Source organism: Mus musculus, chromosome 14, assembly GCF_000001635.26.
Source record: "Mus musculus strain C57BL/6J chromosome 14, GRCm38.p6 C57BL/6J".
Lineage (NCBI taxonomy): Eukaryota > Metazoa > Chordata > Mammalia > Rodentia > Muridae > Mus > Mus musculus.
In genome coordinates this window covers 27,067,002-27,084,643 of record NC_000080.6, presented here as the reverse complement: position 1 = coordinate 27,084,643, position 17,642 = coordinate 27,067,002, and the positions used below count along the sequence as shown (strand labels likewise).

Below are 17,642 nucleotides of genomic sequence, written 5' to 3'. Positions count from 1 at the left end.
TTTATATTTTATGTGAGTACACTGTAGCTGTAGGTTGTGAGACTTCATGTGGTTTTGTGGAATTGAATTTTAGGACCTCTGCTCGCTCCCGTCAATCCTGCTCACTCCAGACACCCCAGAAGAGGGAGTCAGATCTCATTATACAGCCGGTTGTGAGCCACCATGTGGTTGCTGGGATTTGAACTCAGGACCTTTTGGAAGAGCAGTCAGTGCTCTTACCCACTGAGCTATCTCACCAGCCCCAGAGAATAATCTTAATCTATGCATTAGGATAAAATTATCTCTGGAAACGCATAGGGTTTAAACCCAGCAGTATTTATGTGGACGGGTAAGTTGGCCCAACACCTCCCCAACTTCCCTCTACCTCACACTCATTCCGACACTGTAGCTCTGGGATGTTTCTGTTCTGATTAAGAAATCTAGGCTTTCTTTAACTTCTCCCTGGCTATCCGCTGAAAAAAATGTCCAAGACCAGCACAATCAGAAGGAGAGTGCAGGGCTGGGACCTAGGTTCTGATAACAGCAGCAGCTGTTCTTGGGCACCTTTCTCTGTCCGCCAAAGGCAACTACACCTCCACCTGGTACCCAGGGAAGCCAGGGCTCTGCAGTTTAAATGCCTCATGTGAAAGATCGGTCCTAACTAAGCCTGGCAGTGCACAAAGGATCCCAACCAAGCACGGGAGTGCACACATATTCAGTCTTTGGGTAGTATGTAGTAAATACATAGGATGCCAGCCTTTGAGTGGCATAGCAGTGCACAGATAGGATCCCAGCCTTTGGGTGGCATAGACAAGGACAGTGAGTTGAAGCCAGCATTAGCAATGTAACAAGGACAAGACAAGAGGAAGCTGCTGAGTGTACTGGTACACACCTCTACTCCCAGCACTTTTGAGCTGGACAGGAGAGTCAGGGTCTGGAGGCCATCCTGAGCTACACAGTAGGTTTGAGGCTAGCCAGAGAGACACAAGATCTTGTTTCAAAAAACAAAAATCAAATAAACAAAAAGAAATTACCAACCAAGTTCACTTGAATGGAGTTAAAGAATCTTAGTTCATCCTGGTTTGGCCATCCCACTCTCTCTTAGGCATTAATTCATTCAAGACAGATTCAGCCTGGTGTGGCAGCATACACATATAATCCCAGCACTCAGAAAACAGAGGCACATAGACATGTGTTCGAGGCCAGCCCGGTGTACACAATGAGTATCAGGAGAGCCAGGGTTAAACAGAGAAACCCTGTCTCAGAGCCCCTCCCTGCAAAAAAAGATAGACTTGGCCAGAGAAGTGGGGCTTGCTAGCTTTCTAGTTTTTTATTTCACTCTGAATTCTGTTGGCCTACAAGGTCTAAAAATAAATTCAACTTGGTCTCCAGCTTTAAACTCAATGATTTTATGCTTTCTTATGAAAACAAGAATTTTCCTTAAAAAAAAAAATTAACAAATATGCCAGAGATGGGTCCACATGTCACTGTGACCTCAGAGACCACTAATGCTGGAGGCCAATGCCAAGGTGGCCCTGCACAAACCACAGGCGCCTCCAGCACTTTCAGCTCCTGACTATGTAGTAAGGACCTATCTGTCTAAAACTACAAAAGCATCACCAATCACAATTCTCTCAAACAAGAAACACACACACACACCATGGGGACACTGTGTGTGTGTGTGTGTGTGTGTGTGTGTGTGTGTGTGTGTGTGTGTGTGTGTGTGTATGTGTGTCCCTGGTGGAGGATAAAGCCACAAAGCAGGCCAGTGTCCAGGGCACTCTCAGCTTTACTGTCAACACCTGTATGCCCGAAGACCACCACACACAGCCACTCATACTGGCACCCCCTATCCCCACAGAGGATATGAGTGCTAACACTTACCAAGGGCCCCTGGGGACCAAAGAATGGTGACTGCCACCTGGTCGTGGCAAGCGTACTGGCTGATGGTGATGTTCTGAGCATCAGCAATCGCATGCTTCCCGCCGGGATTCAAGTAGGTGGTACAGTCTAGAGTTGGAAAAATGAAAAGTTAAGTCTTTAACCTTTATTTTCCATGTCATCTTACTAGACTAGGCAGAGTATGTTTACAAGTGCCAAACCCACTGCTATTCTAAACTTCGCCAAAAGCTCACATAAGATACTAGAGCTGATTGTAGCTAGAAAAAACATAATATGTTACAGCGGGCTATATAACTGCAGCAACATCACCCCCTCTCCTGAATCAAATCCCTGCACGTTGCTAGGACTAGAATGGTTGGCTACAGTAGACGTTTGTATCAGTCATTAGCTTTGTTGGTCTTTTGTTTCTCTCCTTACTCCTCTGCTATTTTACTGAAACCAGTAAGGCCTTACATCAGTTCTATCCTCAGTTAGTTCTAACCTCAGTTAGTTCTATCCTCAGTTAGTTCTAACCTCAGTTAGTTCTATCCTCAGTGAGTAGTTCTATCCTCAGTGAGTAGTTCTAGCCTCAGTTAGTTCTATCAATCAGCCCTATTAACTACTTTGGAGTGTGTTTGTTTTTAGAAGAGACAGAGGGGGCAAGGTCACCAGGGAAAAGGAACTAACATGCGGGTGTGAATCCACAGGGGAGTAATTTCACAGGCAAACTGTTAAATGACTCACTGCCTACAACACAAGGCACCATGTTTGAACCCTTAGTGATGAGGACACCACCTAACATTCTCAAAGTCTCTTTCCTCAGAGATACCCACAATTCTCATTGAATTTCCAAAGCCCCAACTTAATAGCTCAAGAAAACAAAAAACAACAAAAAACCCCCACTTTGATTTTTTTTTTTTTTTTTTTTTGGATCCAAGGCAGCTGGGAGTGCTGAATGCACATTCAAAGGCTGCCAGAAGCTCTGAGCCAGAATCATGCTGGAACCTCAGAGAATTACCACACTAAGGCAGATGGTGATGAGAGAACTGTTCTGCGACTTCAACCCACAGTGTCCACCCTGCTTGTCTCCATTTCTTTCTCACGATTCTACTCAAATCGTCTCTTCTGTATCTACTGCAAAGGGCTTCATGTCCTCAGAATCTAACTCTACGGGACATTCCCCTGGGATGAAAGACATGTCTAAGAAGCTTAGGGAATCTCTTGTGTTTTCCCTTGTAAGCTGCACTGCTCAGTTCCCACTTTTATAACTAAAAGCATTTAAGGAGGCAACCAAAAACAGTATATGAACCAAGCAAAAGCTCATCTATACTTTCAACAAACAAGGACAACTCGGGGAAGACCCCAAGTGGGGAGGGGACCTGCCAAGCCTTTCACCTTTCAACAGGATAGTTCTCTCTCTCTCTCTCTCTCTCTCTCTCTCTCTCTCTCTCTCTCTCTCTCTCTCTCAAATATATTCATATAATACCTGCACACCACCCAACTTTAAAACCCCAGCCTCTACACTGCCTGGCCTGCTTTCTTGCCAGACCACATCAGGCAAGGTTCTCCTTGTTAAAAGTCGAGTGCTTCAAAACCAGTTGCATTTTTACTTCAGTATTACTTAAAAGGATGTTAGTAATACTACTAAAGTCTGCCAGGCAGTAGTAGTGCAGGTCTTTAATCCTAGAACTCAGGAGGCAGAAGAAGGCAGAGCCCCGTAAGTTCGAAGCCAGGCTGGTCTACAGAGTTGCAGGATAGACAGCCAGGGCTACATAGTGCAAACCTGTCTCAAAAAACAAAAATAAACAAACCAACTAAACTCTACCTGTACTAACTAAAACATGAATCTTGGCAGAGGGTGGTGGCTTAGTGGCTGGCATTCCTAGTTTTTGGACTGAAGATTCGGATCCCCACAGTTGCTGTCCAGCAGTTCCAGCCCTGGGAGGTATAGGCAGGGGATCCTCAGATCAAGTAGGCTACGGAGACTGACCAAGCAGCAAGAGGTGGGTTTGATTAAGAGATCTCATGTAACGCCCAAATTAACCTCTTAGGCGCCACCTGCCTAAGGATCTGCTAATTTCCTGGAATTCTGGGAGTTAGAGTTGTTTCCTCGTGGGAAAGTATGGTGGCCTATAGGCTTGTCTTTATAAACCCCTGCAACAAGGGGCCATTTTTAGAGAGGAAATTTCATGGAATGCTCCTAATCAAAGTCTATCTCTTGGTCAGTATTAAGCTTGCTCTAATTTTAGCCTAAAATGGTGGAATTGGTTTTTCTCTGGTGAATTTCACTTGTTTCCATGAATAAGGTGGAAGGGTAATATCATTCTGATATCAATTTCCGGACTCCATGTGCACACCCAACCATATGTGCATACATGCATATACATTTCCACACATGTGCACCTACACATATACAAATGTTTATATAGGTATAAACACATGAAAATGTGCTGAATATAGAGATACCTATAGTAGGGAGTGGGGAGAAGGTGTGTCAACAACCAGGCCGACCCCTATACTGAACATATTAGAAGACTATGGCCCAAAACATCAGCTAGGTGGCTGAGAACCCAGAACTGACTTGTCCAGGGGCAGAATAATGACAAGCAGCCTCGGGGGAGCTTGAGGGGAGTGGGAGCAAAATATCTCAGACTTAAGCTCTGAGTCTAAAGTGTTCAGCCTGCAAAAATCCTAACTACAACCAGCTTATTTTATACTAGTATAGAAAAAAGACAAGATCTTATCACACCTGTAAAGTTCCAGTATCCTCATTTACTGAGGTCCGTAATATAAAAGCAGCCTGCTTACTAAGCTCTGAAGAGACAACGAACAGAAAATGGCTACAAGGTTTTATCCTTTCCCATTCCTGATGCCAAACTGACAACAGGGTTTCCATAAATACAAGAATGTAGGCAGAAAGTCTAAGAATTAAGAAAATGTATCAAAACTTACTTAGGCATAACACCACGCAGAGCCTAAAAAAGAAATGTGGCTCACAGGGTCAGAAAAGACAGGGAGACGTGTGAAATTCAGCTATGACTTAAAGGCAAAGCATTTTCTTTCTTTACTACATCAGATGACAAAGAATAGAAAACAAGATCTTTATGTTTTGGTAGTTGTGGTGGGAACTTGGTAACTGGTTTCTAACTTTTTTCTTTTCGTAATCCAGCCCCAACAAATTCCTATATTAGAGATGATAATAAGACCACAACTACTGTTTTACATAATATTATATATTATGCTTAATGGATAAATGTCTTAGGACATAAGATGATTTTGTGTGTGTGTGTGTGTGTACATACACTAACACCAGCAACATCAATTTGTACAGATTCACATGCCTATTAGAAGTACCTAGCAGAAAAAAAAAAAAAAGTACCTAGCCAATGTTAGTACTCACAATGACTTTTTGCTGATTTTTCCCCCTCCCTTCAGGGTCTCACTATATAGCTCTGGATGCTCGAAACTCAATCTATCTGTAGACCACACTGGCCTTGAACCCAGAGTTTCACCTGCTTCAAGAGTACTGGGATTAAAGGTGAACACCACCATGCCTAGCTTGGTCTTTAATCTATTTTAAACAGAACTAGTAATCAGTTGATCAATTAATAAATTCTTGTCTTTTTTACTATAAAACACTAAATACACTATTTAAAACATGATCTATATCAATTATTAGCTGGTCTAAACTTTTGAATTATAGTTGTAAAGAATCTTTCTTTCTTTTTTTAAAATATTTATTTATTTATTATATGTAAATACACTGTAGCTGTCTTCAGACACACCAGAAGAGAGCATCAGATCCCATTACAGATAGTTGTTAGCCACAATGTGGTTGCTGGGATTTGAACTCAGGACCTTTGGAAGAGCAGTCAGTGCTCTTAACCACTGAGCCATCCCGCCAGCACCCCCCCAAAACCTTTCTGACTAAATGACATTTTGCCCCCCCAGCCTCCGCCGCGCCAAATTAACTGAACTTCAAGTATTTCAGAAGCCAAAGTGAACCATGAATTAAATTCTAATTAAATGATGAAGAATTAAGAAGAAAGTAATGGCCGGACAGTGGTGGCACACACCTTTAATCCCAGCACTTGGGAAGCAAAGGCAGGAGGATTTCTAAGTTTGAGGCCGGCCTGGTCTAAAGAGTGAGTTCCAGAGAGTCAGGGTACACAGAGAAACCCTGTCTCGGGAAAAAAAAAAAAAAAAAAAGGAGGAGGAGGAGGAAGAAGAAGAAGAAGAGGAAGGAGGGCTGGCGGGATGGCTCAGTGGGTAAGAGCACTGACTGATCTTCCAGAGGTCCTGAGTTCAATTCCCAGCAGCCACATGGTGGCTCACAACCATCTGTAATGGGATCTGATGCTCTCTTCTGGTGTGTCTGAAGACAACTACAGTGTACTCATATACATAAAATAAATAAATATACATACAATAAATAAATCTTGAGAAAAGAAAGAAAATGAGTATATAAGGACTCTGTCTCTCCAACGTAATGTTGGTTATGAATTTGGTTACTGTGTGCTTATGAATCATCCCAGAGGTGAAAAAAAAAGAAGAGGAAGGAGGAGGAGAAGGAGGAGAAGAAGATTAAAAACTGGGCGTGGTGGCACACGCCTTTAATCCCAGCACTTGGGAGGCAGAGGCAGGCGGATTTCTGAGTTCGAGGCCAGCCTGGTCTACAGAGTGAGTTCCAGGACAGCCAGGGCTGCGCAGAGAAACCCTGTCTCGAAAAACCAAACAAACAAAAAAACAAAAGAAAGAAAAGAAGGATGAAGGAGACAAGGAGCACACAGACAAAAAAATGTCATCCAACAAATCAGGACACTGCAGCTCATGCTCATAAAACCAGAATTCAGGAAGATGGAGGCAGAAAGATCAAGAGTTCAAGACCAGCCTGGACTACATGAGACTCTGTCTCAAAAGCTCGCGTGCACACACACACAATCAAAAACAAAAGAGACAAACATAAGATATGTTCTGCAGGCATAGCTTACACACACACACACACACACACACACACACAAATCCATATTAAATCACAGACCCAATGTTTGTTTGCAAATGAGCTCTGGACTCTAACAGGAGACCCACTGGGGCGGAGAGCAGAGATCAGTAATCACTCACTCAAAGAGCAGTCCTCTACACGGGGCTTTACTTAGCAGAATCAAGGACCAGAGGCCTGCAAATCTTCCATTCCCATCATGGCGTTTACCTAAAACATACACACGCCACGGACAGGAAGGAAGTGCCTGCTCGTCACTGTAGGTCTTACAATATAACTTAAAAATACTCAAGCTGGCATCTGTGGATGTGAATTTGAAACACGTATTCCTATCTCAACATTGTCAGGCTGAATTCAAGACCTCAACAAGCCAAGCCTGGTCAGAGGACAGCTCATTGCTCCACTGATCTTCTCTAAGAGATGAATGAGCAGTCGAGAGCCAACAAAAGGGAGTGGTGGTCTCTCTGATCAAGTCATGTGTAGATCAGTGCCTACATGGTGAAAATACTCGGAGCTCTAACTTCCGAGGAAGGACAACAGCTGCTCAGAACAGACTGCAAATGTTTAATCAGAGGGAAAGTCACCTTGTCCTTAGAAAACAATCCAGTCAGGAAACCTCAGCCAAAAATGCTGCTTCTTGTATCCACACACACTTGGACCAACCTGTAACCCTAGCAGACAGCGTTTCCTGAGCACCCACAGCAAGCCTGCCATAAGGGGAGACGATGTAAGAACTACCCCATCTCAGCCTCCGAGTGATGCTGAGGACAAGTTATATCTCTTGTTACACGTCACACAGGAAACTGAACTTGGTACTGAGGCCTACATTAGAGATGGCTAACTAGAGACCCCTGGGCAACGCTGAAACACAGATCTGATTGGCCCACTCTGTTTGTGAAGGGGGGAAAAAAAAACTTAAATAAAGGCCAATATTGAAAAGTATTTTATGGAGTGGGGTAGTTATTCCTGGAACTTCTGGCTATTCTTAGAAACTGTATCTGGCCACTCCCAGTGGGAATTCCAGCAGACCACACTGAGCTGGAGTTAGGAAGCCGTGCCCACTTCAGATCAGACAGACTGCCCAGTTTGCCACAGTCTCCATCCTTGTCCCCTAGTGCGACCTACAGACTTGTGTGTGTGTTTGCTCTTAAAGACAAGGCTATATCCTGAGTTGAAGACACTTGACCTGTTCAAGCTCTCAAACACTTTGGCAGCTTGATGTAGACTACAATGCTTTAACTGTTGACAAACCTGAACAGGCTCAGAAAAGTCCTCAAACCACCCCAGGATCTGCAATGTCTTCAACAAACTACAAGCGTGTGAGCTTTGGATGTTGGAAGGGGCCCCTTACTCTGTGGGTCAAACTGGTTACTTACTGTCGTATCTGAAGGTGATGTTGTGCAGTCCGCTGTTCCTGCTGGCCGGCCCCACTCCCTGTGGGAAAACAAGAGAACAGGACTCAGAGTAAAGCCAACTTACTTTCCCAGCACAGATTCCCCACAGAATCTAAACACACAAAGCATTGTAGAGGCCCAGGGTCAGGTCAGTACTACAGGCCCGCTCCTCCTTGCACTACCCCATGACCCCACCCACCCACTCCAAACACCCTCCAGTCCAAGGGAATGCTGCCCACTAGGGATCTTGGGCACTCTTTGCCTAAGATAACAGGAACAGACTGGTCTGTTTAGGGGTTAAATAATTCATTAGCAGTACAATTAGGATAGAGACCAAGACTGCCAGATGGAGTCCTTCCAGTTGGATCCTCTGATTGGCTATTAAACTCGCCCACCAGACAGCCTCATCCGAAAGCTCTAGCAAGGCAAGACAGGCAATTCCTCAAGTCCACGGAAAACAGTTCTCACTCCAAGACCAGGAATGAACGTGGGAATAAGCCATTACTTTTAATGAGAAAATTCTTCACTGCCTCGCCTCCATACCTATGCTGGATATACACAGGGTGGGTCATAAAAGAAAAAAGACTTTCAAAGGTTCAACTCTTAACTCTCAGTGATGTGGCCATTAGTCGTCTGTAGCCTTAATGGTAGGGTGACAACTCCAACAGACTTCCCGTTCTAATGACAGCAGCCACAGAGGGGGCACCAGATCTGCACAAGGACCCCACCTCTTCCTGACCCAAAGCTGATCCTGAGGAGAAAGGGTTGCTCTGGGTCTGGCAAGCCAGGTCTAAGATTCTGTTTAAATCTCTCTCTAATAATCTGCAAAAGTGCCATTCGGTATTAATTGGGGAATTCTGCAAAGTATGTTCATTCTAAAGTGCTAAATGATGGGAAAATATTTTAACCACACAGCTAAAGTTTCCACTTAACAAGGAAGATGTTGGGGAAAACCATATGCTGGCAGCCTGGTGTTTAATGGGCAACTGTTACACTGAGACACAATATTAAGAACACTTCTGATGGGCGCAGGATTTCAGGCCACAGCCCCATCACTTCCATATGCTACAGCCATGTTCACGCAGCTTATCCCAAAGCCAGGCACGCCCACTGAAACCATATCCCTGACTTCAGATATACACAGGCCTTGGGAAAAAAAAAATCACGGCTGTTTAGAAAAGAGCCAGGCAGGCACGAGACACACAGACACACCAAGTGAAGAATAGAAAGCAAAAGTACCAAGCCTAACCCAACAAGACGCCCCAAGCAGCCCCTGGGGCTCCAGCTTCCTATCCCTGCCCTTTCTTCTCTGCATCCTGTAAGACTCCAGAACTCATCTCAGGATATGAAACTTTGGACAGTGAAATAAGAGCATCCATCACTCCATAGGTGTCAGGTCTGTGCAAACAGAAGCTGCCTGGCTTCTAGGAAGCAGAGACCCAAGTAACAAACAGGAAGAGGACAATCTAATTCCCATAGCCCTCTAGGAATGTTCAAAACTGCCAACCACACCATTCCTCCAGAGCCTCAGGATATAAACAAACTCACGGTCCACGGTGAGCCAGGCATTACTGTACGTGCGGTAGTACGCAATGAACCCACGTGAAGTTGCCTGCTGCTTGCTCATCCTTTCACAGGTGACTAACTGGATACAGGTAAACTGCAAACCCCTTGCCCACCAAGCATTCCTCATTTAGAGAAGAAAACACATAGGGCTAATAGAAAGAGGCAGCGGCAGAGAAACACAGGGTTCCTCTGCAAGGCAAAACGTGAATAAGGATGATGAATACGTGTACGTGTAGGGACAACACATACAAGATTTACACGGAGCCTGAGAGGAGAGAGGCTGGTAACTGGGCTATAACACTGACGAAAAGAGCAGCATCCAGACAGGAAAACCAGCGGAGAGGCCAAGGTCAGTGTGCACAGCTGGCAACTGAGGGAAACGGCTCCCCTCTCCTGATGCTAGAGTATCCAGTATCAGAATGGTTTTATTTGTTTGTTTGTTTTAAAAGAATGTACACAGCAGTTTCCTTCTGGGAGACAGAGAAGAGGGTGGAGCCACATAGAAGTATTTTTTAACAGGAAAAACATTCTATTTAAGAGCAGGTATCAGGGGCTCTAGTGACCAAGTAAGTACATGACTTGTGGGACCTTGGGTGGCTTTCCCCTTATCTTCTGTTTGCTCCCCCTCCATTTCAATTGAGGCATGTTTTTGACAGCATTTAGCAGGCATTTGCAAAGGCTGTGTATGTGCTGTGCCCTGCACAAAAAAAACTAAATTAATCTAAATAAGGTTTCTAAAATGTGGGGAGCTGTCCAAGGAGGCTCGGGGAGCTGGCTTCCAGGACACTGAGACTAGTGTGTGGCACCTACCCATCACCCACTGGTGTTTTCCATGTGTCCTGAGCTGAGCCCTCAGGACTGAGTGTCTAGCTACAAATCAGACCCAGACCTTGACTTCAAGTGGCTTTGGCATAAAGATGAGGTACAAACATGTCCATCATCTTTCTTCCTTTGTTCCCAAAGTCTCAGTCTTTCACCAGCTCCCACTATACCATATTCTGTGACCTTAACTGCCTAACTCCCCAACCAACCCCCACCCCAGCCATGACCCCATAAATCATTGCAACTCCATTCAGGCACTCCTGTCTCCCCAGAATCCCCTTCTCTTCGTATCACCCAGGCCTTGCTCCCACAGGCTGCCTGACTTATCTAGTCTGGTCTCACAGTTTGTCTGTCTATTCACTGGCCTGACTTATCTAGTCTGGTCACACAGTTTGCCTGTCTATTCACTGGCCACTCAGTTACTGGAGTCAATACAATTCCACGAGTGTGGCACTTCTGGGAACACAAATGTGGTGGAGATTTTAATTCTACAGACAACTGGAGCCCTGGAACTAACCAATGAAGCTCAAAAACAGGGTACCTCCCTGGCTACCAGCTCTTGCCAGTACTTTAAAGACCTCTGACAGGTATTAAGTCCTTTAATGTTCTTTCGAGACTCTCGGCATGTGAGCAGTAGATCTTCCACGGGGCTGCTGCCCTTATTCACATCCAAACTGTTTTAGCTGCTCCACAGGAGCCGCCATAGAAACACTGTGCCCAGGCTAGCTCACAACAGTTTATCCTTTATATTAAGACAGACAGAAATAAAAACCTCTTAAACACGCCCACATCCAAGCCCTAGAACCTGAGACTTATTTTACGTACAGTGGAAGGGACTGTGCAAATCCAGTAAGTTCAGAGATGCTGAAATGGAGACACTGTTCTGGGTCATCCTGGTGGGATGTGAGGACTCTTAGAAGACCCTGAAGGGCTGGTATCAGAAAACCGGAGATGTGACTGCAGAGAGAGGATGAAGAGGGAGACTGGCTGACTGCAGACAGAATGAATCACATACTTGAGGGCAGAAGAGGAAGGAGCTATTGAGCCAAAGACTGGGCAGCCTCTAGAGGGTGGGCCAGGCAAGGAATGGATTCTCCCCGCCGCACCACGGAGTCAACACTGCCAACACTGACATCAGTAGCTTGAGACTCAGAATTCTGACCTCCTGAATGATAGAAAATTTGTGTTATCTTATCCCATGAAGTTTAAGGTAATTTTCAGAGCAACAACTGGATGAAAAGCTGAATGAAAAAAGAAGGATGGATGGATGGACATGACTGCACTTGGGTATGGTCAAAGAATAAAGTTTACTGTAGACATGAAGGAGAACATAGCCAGAGGTAGGGACATCTGGGAGAGTCCAAAGTGAGCATGACCCTGAGCCAGACCATGTGAGGAGAGGAGAGGGAAGACCAGGAGAGTAAAGGGTAGACGAAAGGCCAGGTAACCAAAAGAGCTGGGAGGTCAACCCAGTCCCCAAGCCGGAGAGTTCAGGATAGGGCGCAGTGTGTGTCAGCCATACCCTGTAACCGGTAGGTACGTAGGGATTCTGGGAGACGCTGGTGACCAGGTCCACTTGGATATGTTAAATAGGCACCTTAGCTAGCCACTTGTCCTGGGTTTGAGACCCAACAAGTACATGTTCCAACCACAGCATAGATGAACTAAATCTGAGTGTAGCATGCACATACAGCATGTGCCAGGGCAGGCTAGTCTCCCCTCAGTACCCAGAGCTAATCACTGTCACCTGTCACCTGGCTTCAGGCAGGCAGGAAACACAGATCCCTCAGAGCTGGGCCTTGGCATCCTGCCAAGAGCTGGGTTTCTGCCGGGTTTGCCTAGAGGTCATCTGGAGTGAAGGGGGTGGAGCTTAAGTTTATCAGACGTCATGGCGATGTGTGGCCTCAGGCAGGTTGCTGAACTTCCCTGAGAACAAAGCCATTTGAAAGGAAGGACTAGTGTAGGACTCAAGAGGTGACAGACTCCCAAGTGTTTGGCATTGCACCAGACATGTGACTCTGATCAATGATCGTCTCCGCAAAGCTTCCAGAGCCTAGGTTGCAGCCAGGTGATGTATGAGAAACACTGGAAAGCAGGGGCTTGCTTCTCCATGGTGGGATAGGTGTGTTTTTAAAAAGAAAAAGAACACACACACACACAGACCTCAGTTCTTTTGTATGAGTGCTTTTCAAGTTTCACTCCTGGTGTGTACTGTGTAGTCTGTCCACTGAACGTTGTTACCAGCTTTCTCAAAGTTCCTTAGCTGCTCTGAATGGGAGCACTCTTGTTTTTTTGATGGTTTGTTTGGTTTGTGTTGCTTAGCTGGCCTGGAACTGGCTATGGAAAGCCAGGCTGGCATAGTAGAGATCCACCTGTCCTCTGCTGAGATTACAGATCACCGTGCCTAGTCAAGATTTTTTTTTTTTCTTTTGAGACAGGGTCCCTAGCCCAGGCAGACCTCAAACTCCATTTGGTGCAAGATGCCTTTGAACTAATCCTCTTTCCTCTTGCTCCTGAGTGCTGGAATTCTAGGCCAGTGTCATGGCACCACACCCAGTTTGCCAGCACCAAGGATCAAACACAGGAGGGCTTCCTGCATATGAGGCAAGACTCTACCAACTGAACTATACTGCAAGCAACTGAATGTAGTTCTGTTCCCGCCTCACCACCTGGCCTGCTCTCTTTTGGAAAAGAGAGTGCCATACTTAACAACGGACAACTTGCCTTAAATCTGTTCTAAATGGCACTTCAACCATCCTAGGACACCACTGTCTTCAGAGAGCTTTAAGTCCCATGACATTCTCTGCACACTGACCACATCGGCCTGGTGCTCGGGAGGGATCCTACCCTGCAGCCACCGTTTTGTGCTCGAGCTTTTGCTTCTTGACTTTCGGCTAGACTGTAGCATAGGAGTTTTGCATCTTGAATTTTACTCCTTTAGAGCAGTGAAGAGTTACCTCCCCGCCCCCTCAGTCCTGCGCACAACACTGGGCTCTCATTGCTGCTTCCATAGCCCCACCTCATACTGTAGCGCACCAATCAAAGGAAACTCCACAGCAGAGCTTCAGGTAAGGGCCGGGCTTCCCAGCTCCCTCTGGAACAAATTAAAAGCTACCGTTAGTGCAGCGAGTGGGGGTGGTTAATTAACTAAGAATGTAACACCCTGAGGCCCCAGGCTTTGGCATTTATAGGTTTTGAGTAACAGGCAACAAACAAGCACTTTTAATTCTCTGCTCATTAAATATCAAAATGGTGCAGTAGCTAAAAGCCCAGGACAGTTTCCTAGAGAAGAGTTTACAAAGCAGTCAACCAGCTCTGTGAGTAGCCCATAAAAAAATAAATAAAATTCACCAGGGAACACCAAGGGAGGTTTGTGTATGTATTTTTTTTGGCTTAGTCATGCATTTATTTATTTAGGCAGAAAACATATCTAGCAAAGGCTGACTGTGTGCCAAGGCCAGGGATGAGATAGGGTTTTTGTTTTGGGAGGGGGGGTGAGAGTGGGGAGGTGGCACATCCGTAAGCATGCGCTGACCTTGGTCTCTCTTTCCTGCTCCAACCTGTGGATCTTTGGGGGATGGAGTTCCCACCAAGAGTGTCAGCAGCATATACATTCCTTACCTACTAGTCAGTATACTCTGCCATCTGGCCCTGACCTGCTTGCCACCTCTGAAGTCAGCTCTGGGTGAGTTGGAGCCCAGCAAAAAAAAACAAAACAAAACAAAAACAACAAACGAGGCAAGCCTAGCAACTGCTGAAAACTAAGGCCAGCTCCTACTTTACTATCCATGGCATTATCTTCACCCTGAGTTTCCAGACTGACTAGAGCAAAGGACTGCAGAAAACTTGGTGAGGCCAGAAATGCACAAATGGATAACACCAACAAAGAGGAGGGGTGCAGAGAGTGGGTCACCTGACTGTACTGCTTCAAATAGCTTTATAAACAAAAGCAGACCCCACTCACTTCAGACAGACAGACAGGGAACAGCAGAGCTGCCCCAGGTGATGTAAGCTAAGGAGAATTTGGTGAGTCCAAAACACAAGGAAAATGAATCAGAAAGCCTGCCCACGCCTGGATCTGCTCAGGACGCATTCTCTCCACATTCCTGGGAGCTATTCTCTCACCCAATCCATAGATCCGACCAGTTTCAGAAACTGAAAGATTCCAACAGTATGGTTTGGGATCTTGGATGGCCAGAGCACACAAGCTCTGAGGGAGAAACATGGGGTTCCCACTAGCAATTACTCCATCAACCCCCAAAGACCTGGAGATCTTAAGCTAATTAGAGAGATTTGCTTGGGGTCCAAAGCATGGCCTGTGCGCCAGACCAAGCCGTAATCATGATTCATTTCTGACATGCTGCTAATCAGAACACACATGTTCCTCATTTCACGCTCCCAGAGGAAAGCTGAAGGGACAATTATTGCTGAGCCCTAGTTCAGAGCCACATGCCAATTACCATGTGTCCTGCTTATCAAAGTCAAGTCGCTCACTTCCACCCGGATACCACTTCACTGCCCCTACCCTGCACCCAGCCTTCCACCAATCCATTAAAGATAACCAGTGTCAAGACATTTACACAAGCCGACTCTCAGACACCTCAAATCTAAGTAATGGGAGCCTAGATAGGATTTGTGTTTTCAAATTCCTTACTTCACGGTTTTTTGTTTTGTTTTGTTTTTTTGGTTTTGTGTTTTTGTTTTTTGTTTTTTCAAGACAGGGTTTCTCTGTGTAGCCCTGGAACTCACTCTGTAGACCAGGCTGGCCTTGACCTCAGAAATCCGCCTGCCTCTGCCTCCCAAGTGCTGGGATTAAAGGCATGCGTGCGCCACTACGGCCGGCCTACAATTTTTTTAAATTGCTTTGATGGTAGAACATATTTGTACAGTTAAAGCCCAGAGATATAAACACATGCAAGCATGCATGAGCACACACTACACAGACAAAAAACAAAAACAAACAAACAAACAAAAAACAAAACCACACACACAAGCTGGCTTTCTTCTGTGCTTGAAAATAGAATCGAAAGGCAGCATGATGGATGGCTCCTGTCTATAGTCTCACTACTTGGGAGACTGATAACAACCATGAATTCAAGACCAGCCTAAGAGAATAGTGGGTCCCAAGCCAGTCAGAGCTACAAAGGAATATCTTAGCTCAGAGAAACAAAATAATAATAATAATAATGCAAAGGGATGGAAAGATATCTCAGTGGTTAAAAGCATTTGCTCCAGGGGCTCCAACGCCCTCTTCTGGCATCTGTGGGCACCGGTACTTACTCATACGTGGATAAATACACAGAACCATATACATGAAAATCAGGTTTTTTAAAAATCAGAACAATGTCCCACTGCCTCCTTGGCTTACAAAGCCCTTGGAAGCCGTTTCTCCAGTAACTCTAAGGGTTTCAGCTGAGTGTCCTGTGTCTGATACACAGATTGCATTTTCCCATCTAGTTATGAAAACGTCAAAGGCAAGCTATAAAACATGCCTCTGGGACTGAGGGCCGGACTTTTTCCTGTGCTTTACCCCATTCCCCTAACTGAAATGAGAACCTCATGTCAGACAGCCGGCATCTTCAAGGTAAAAGGCAGGTTATCCGAAGGTAGGGTATTTTACGTAGTCAGCTCTCAGACAGAGATTAGCCAGTTTCTGTAAACACTGGGTACAGAGATGGAGCAAACATCAGCCCGAGATACACACCCAGCAAAAGCCAGCAAGTCAGCTACTGGCTTGCTCTCACTTAGCTGTGAAGGGAACAAAGACTCCGCTTCGGAAGCTCAAGGAAGTCTCTTTGGAGAGAGCAAAACAGTGATTAGACAATGGTGGAAAACTTTAAGCTATAAACATGATTGTTATGCTTAAGCAGAGAGGAAATGTTCAACTCAGAACCTAACTACTAATAAAAGCCTTAGGACCACACAGGGAGCAGTGTGCCTAGCTGCACCCACTTCAAACACGGTTTCTGAAGGCAGGAGGGGTCTCCAGCTCTGTGTCACATCTGGAATTCAGCTTCTACAGCACAAATGCGGGAGAAATGGAAGACTGTGTGATGTTGCCATGGAAACGCTACCTCCTCCCTCTATACAGGTCCTCACACATACTGCCTCCCAAAGTAGGTTTCTCCGATTTGGAAGTGTGGACGGCCACTCTCTTAGATTTTGGTGCTAACTGAAACATCGTAGGCTAAAATGATTAAGTTTGTCCACAGGATGGTCCTGTACTGAAAAACCTTAAAATATGTGGGAGACAAGCTAACACTACCCTCCTTTTCTATGGCTTTCTCCAACCCCACCTCATTTAGTTAGGAAAAGAGACAGGCTTCAAGCTCTTCTTCCCAACCTACAAAAATCCAAGCTGGGCAGTAGTGGCACATACCTTTAATCCCAGCACTTGGGAGGCAGGGGCAGGTGGATTTCTGAGTTAAGAGGCCAGCCTGGTCTACAGAGTGAGTTCCAGGACAGCCAGGGCTACACAGAGAAACCCTGTCTGGAAAAACCAAAAATAAATAAATAAAACCCAAAGAGCCTGAACTCAGATTGCCTGCCTCTGAGCCCAGCAGAACCAGCCAAAGACTAGATGCCCTCATCAGATCCTTGCAGAGTGACACTTCCAGTTATTGAAGACTCTGGTGTAGCTAAGGGGAAGGGGTTCTAGAATACCTGTAACATTCCAATCTCCCATGGAACCCTTAACAATTTCAGTGGGTTCTAAGCACTCCTTTACCCACAAATAATCCTGAAACCACCAGGCATTGCCTGGGTGTGCCCACTCCTGGAATGCAAACTTCCAACTGTCCCCTCTAGATATGTTTCCTAAATCCCACCTGCACTTACATAGGGTGAAGTCCCAACTGGATGGCTGGTAGCGCTCCCCTCACTAGTCATCCTGTCAGTGCTCCCTTCACTCCTCATCCTGTCAGTGCTCCCTTCAGTGCTCATCCTACCCATGCTCCCTTTACTCTTCAACTGGCCAGAAGCCCACCTTCTTGGGCTCTCCG

The 17,642-nt window shown here is 45.6% G+C and overlaps 1 protein-coding gene across 3 annotated transcripts in view; it reads right to left on the bottom strand.

Moving 5' to 3' along the window:
• Window positions 1-17,642, bottom strand: part of Il17rd (interleukin 17 receptor D) — a 68,323-nt gene that overhangs the window by 22,643 nt on the left and 28,038 nt on the right. For 2 of the 3 annotated variants that reach the window (XM_006518667.4, NM_134437.3), the window contains exons 2-3: window positions 8,236-8,293; window positions 1,864-1,989 (exon numbers count right to left, since the gene is read on the bottom strand). In XM_006518667.4, coding sequence (XP_006518730.1) covers window positions 1,864-1,989; window positions 8,236-8,293 — 184 coding nt within the window. Of the gene's footprint in view, window positions 1-1,863; window positions 1,990-8,235; window positions 8,294-13,488; window positions 13,494-17,642 lie in introns of those variants that run through there. The other variant, XM_006518668.2, reaches the window with a different exon arrangement.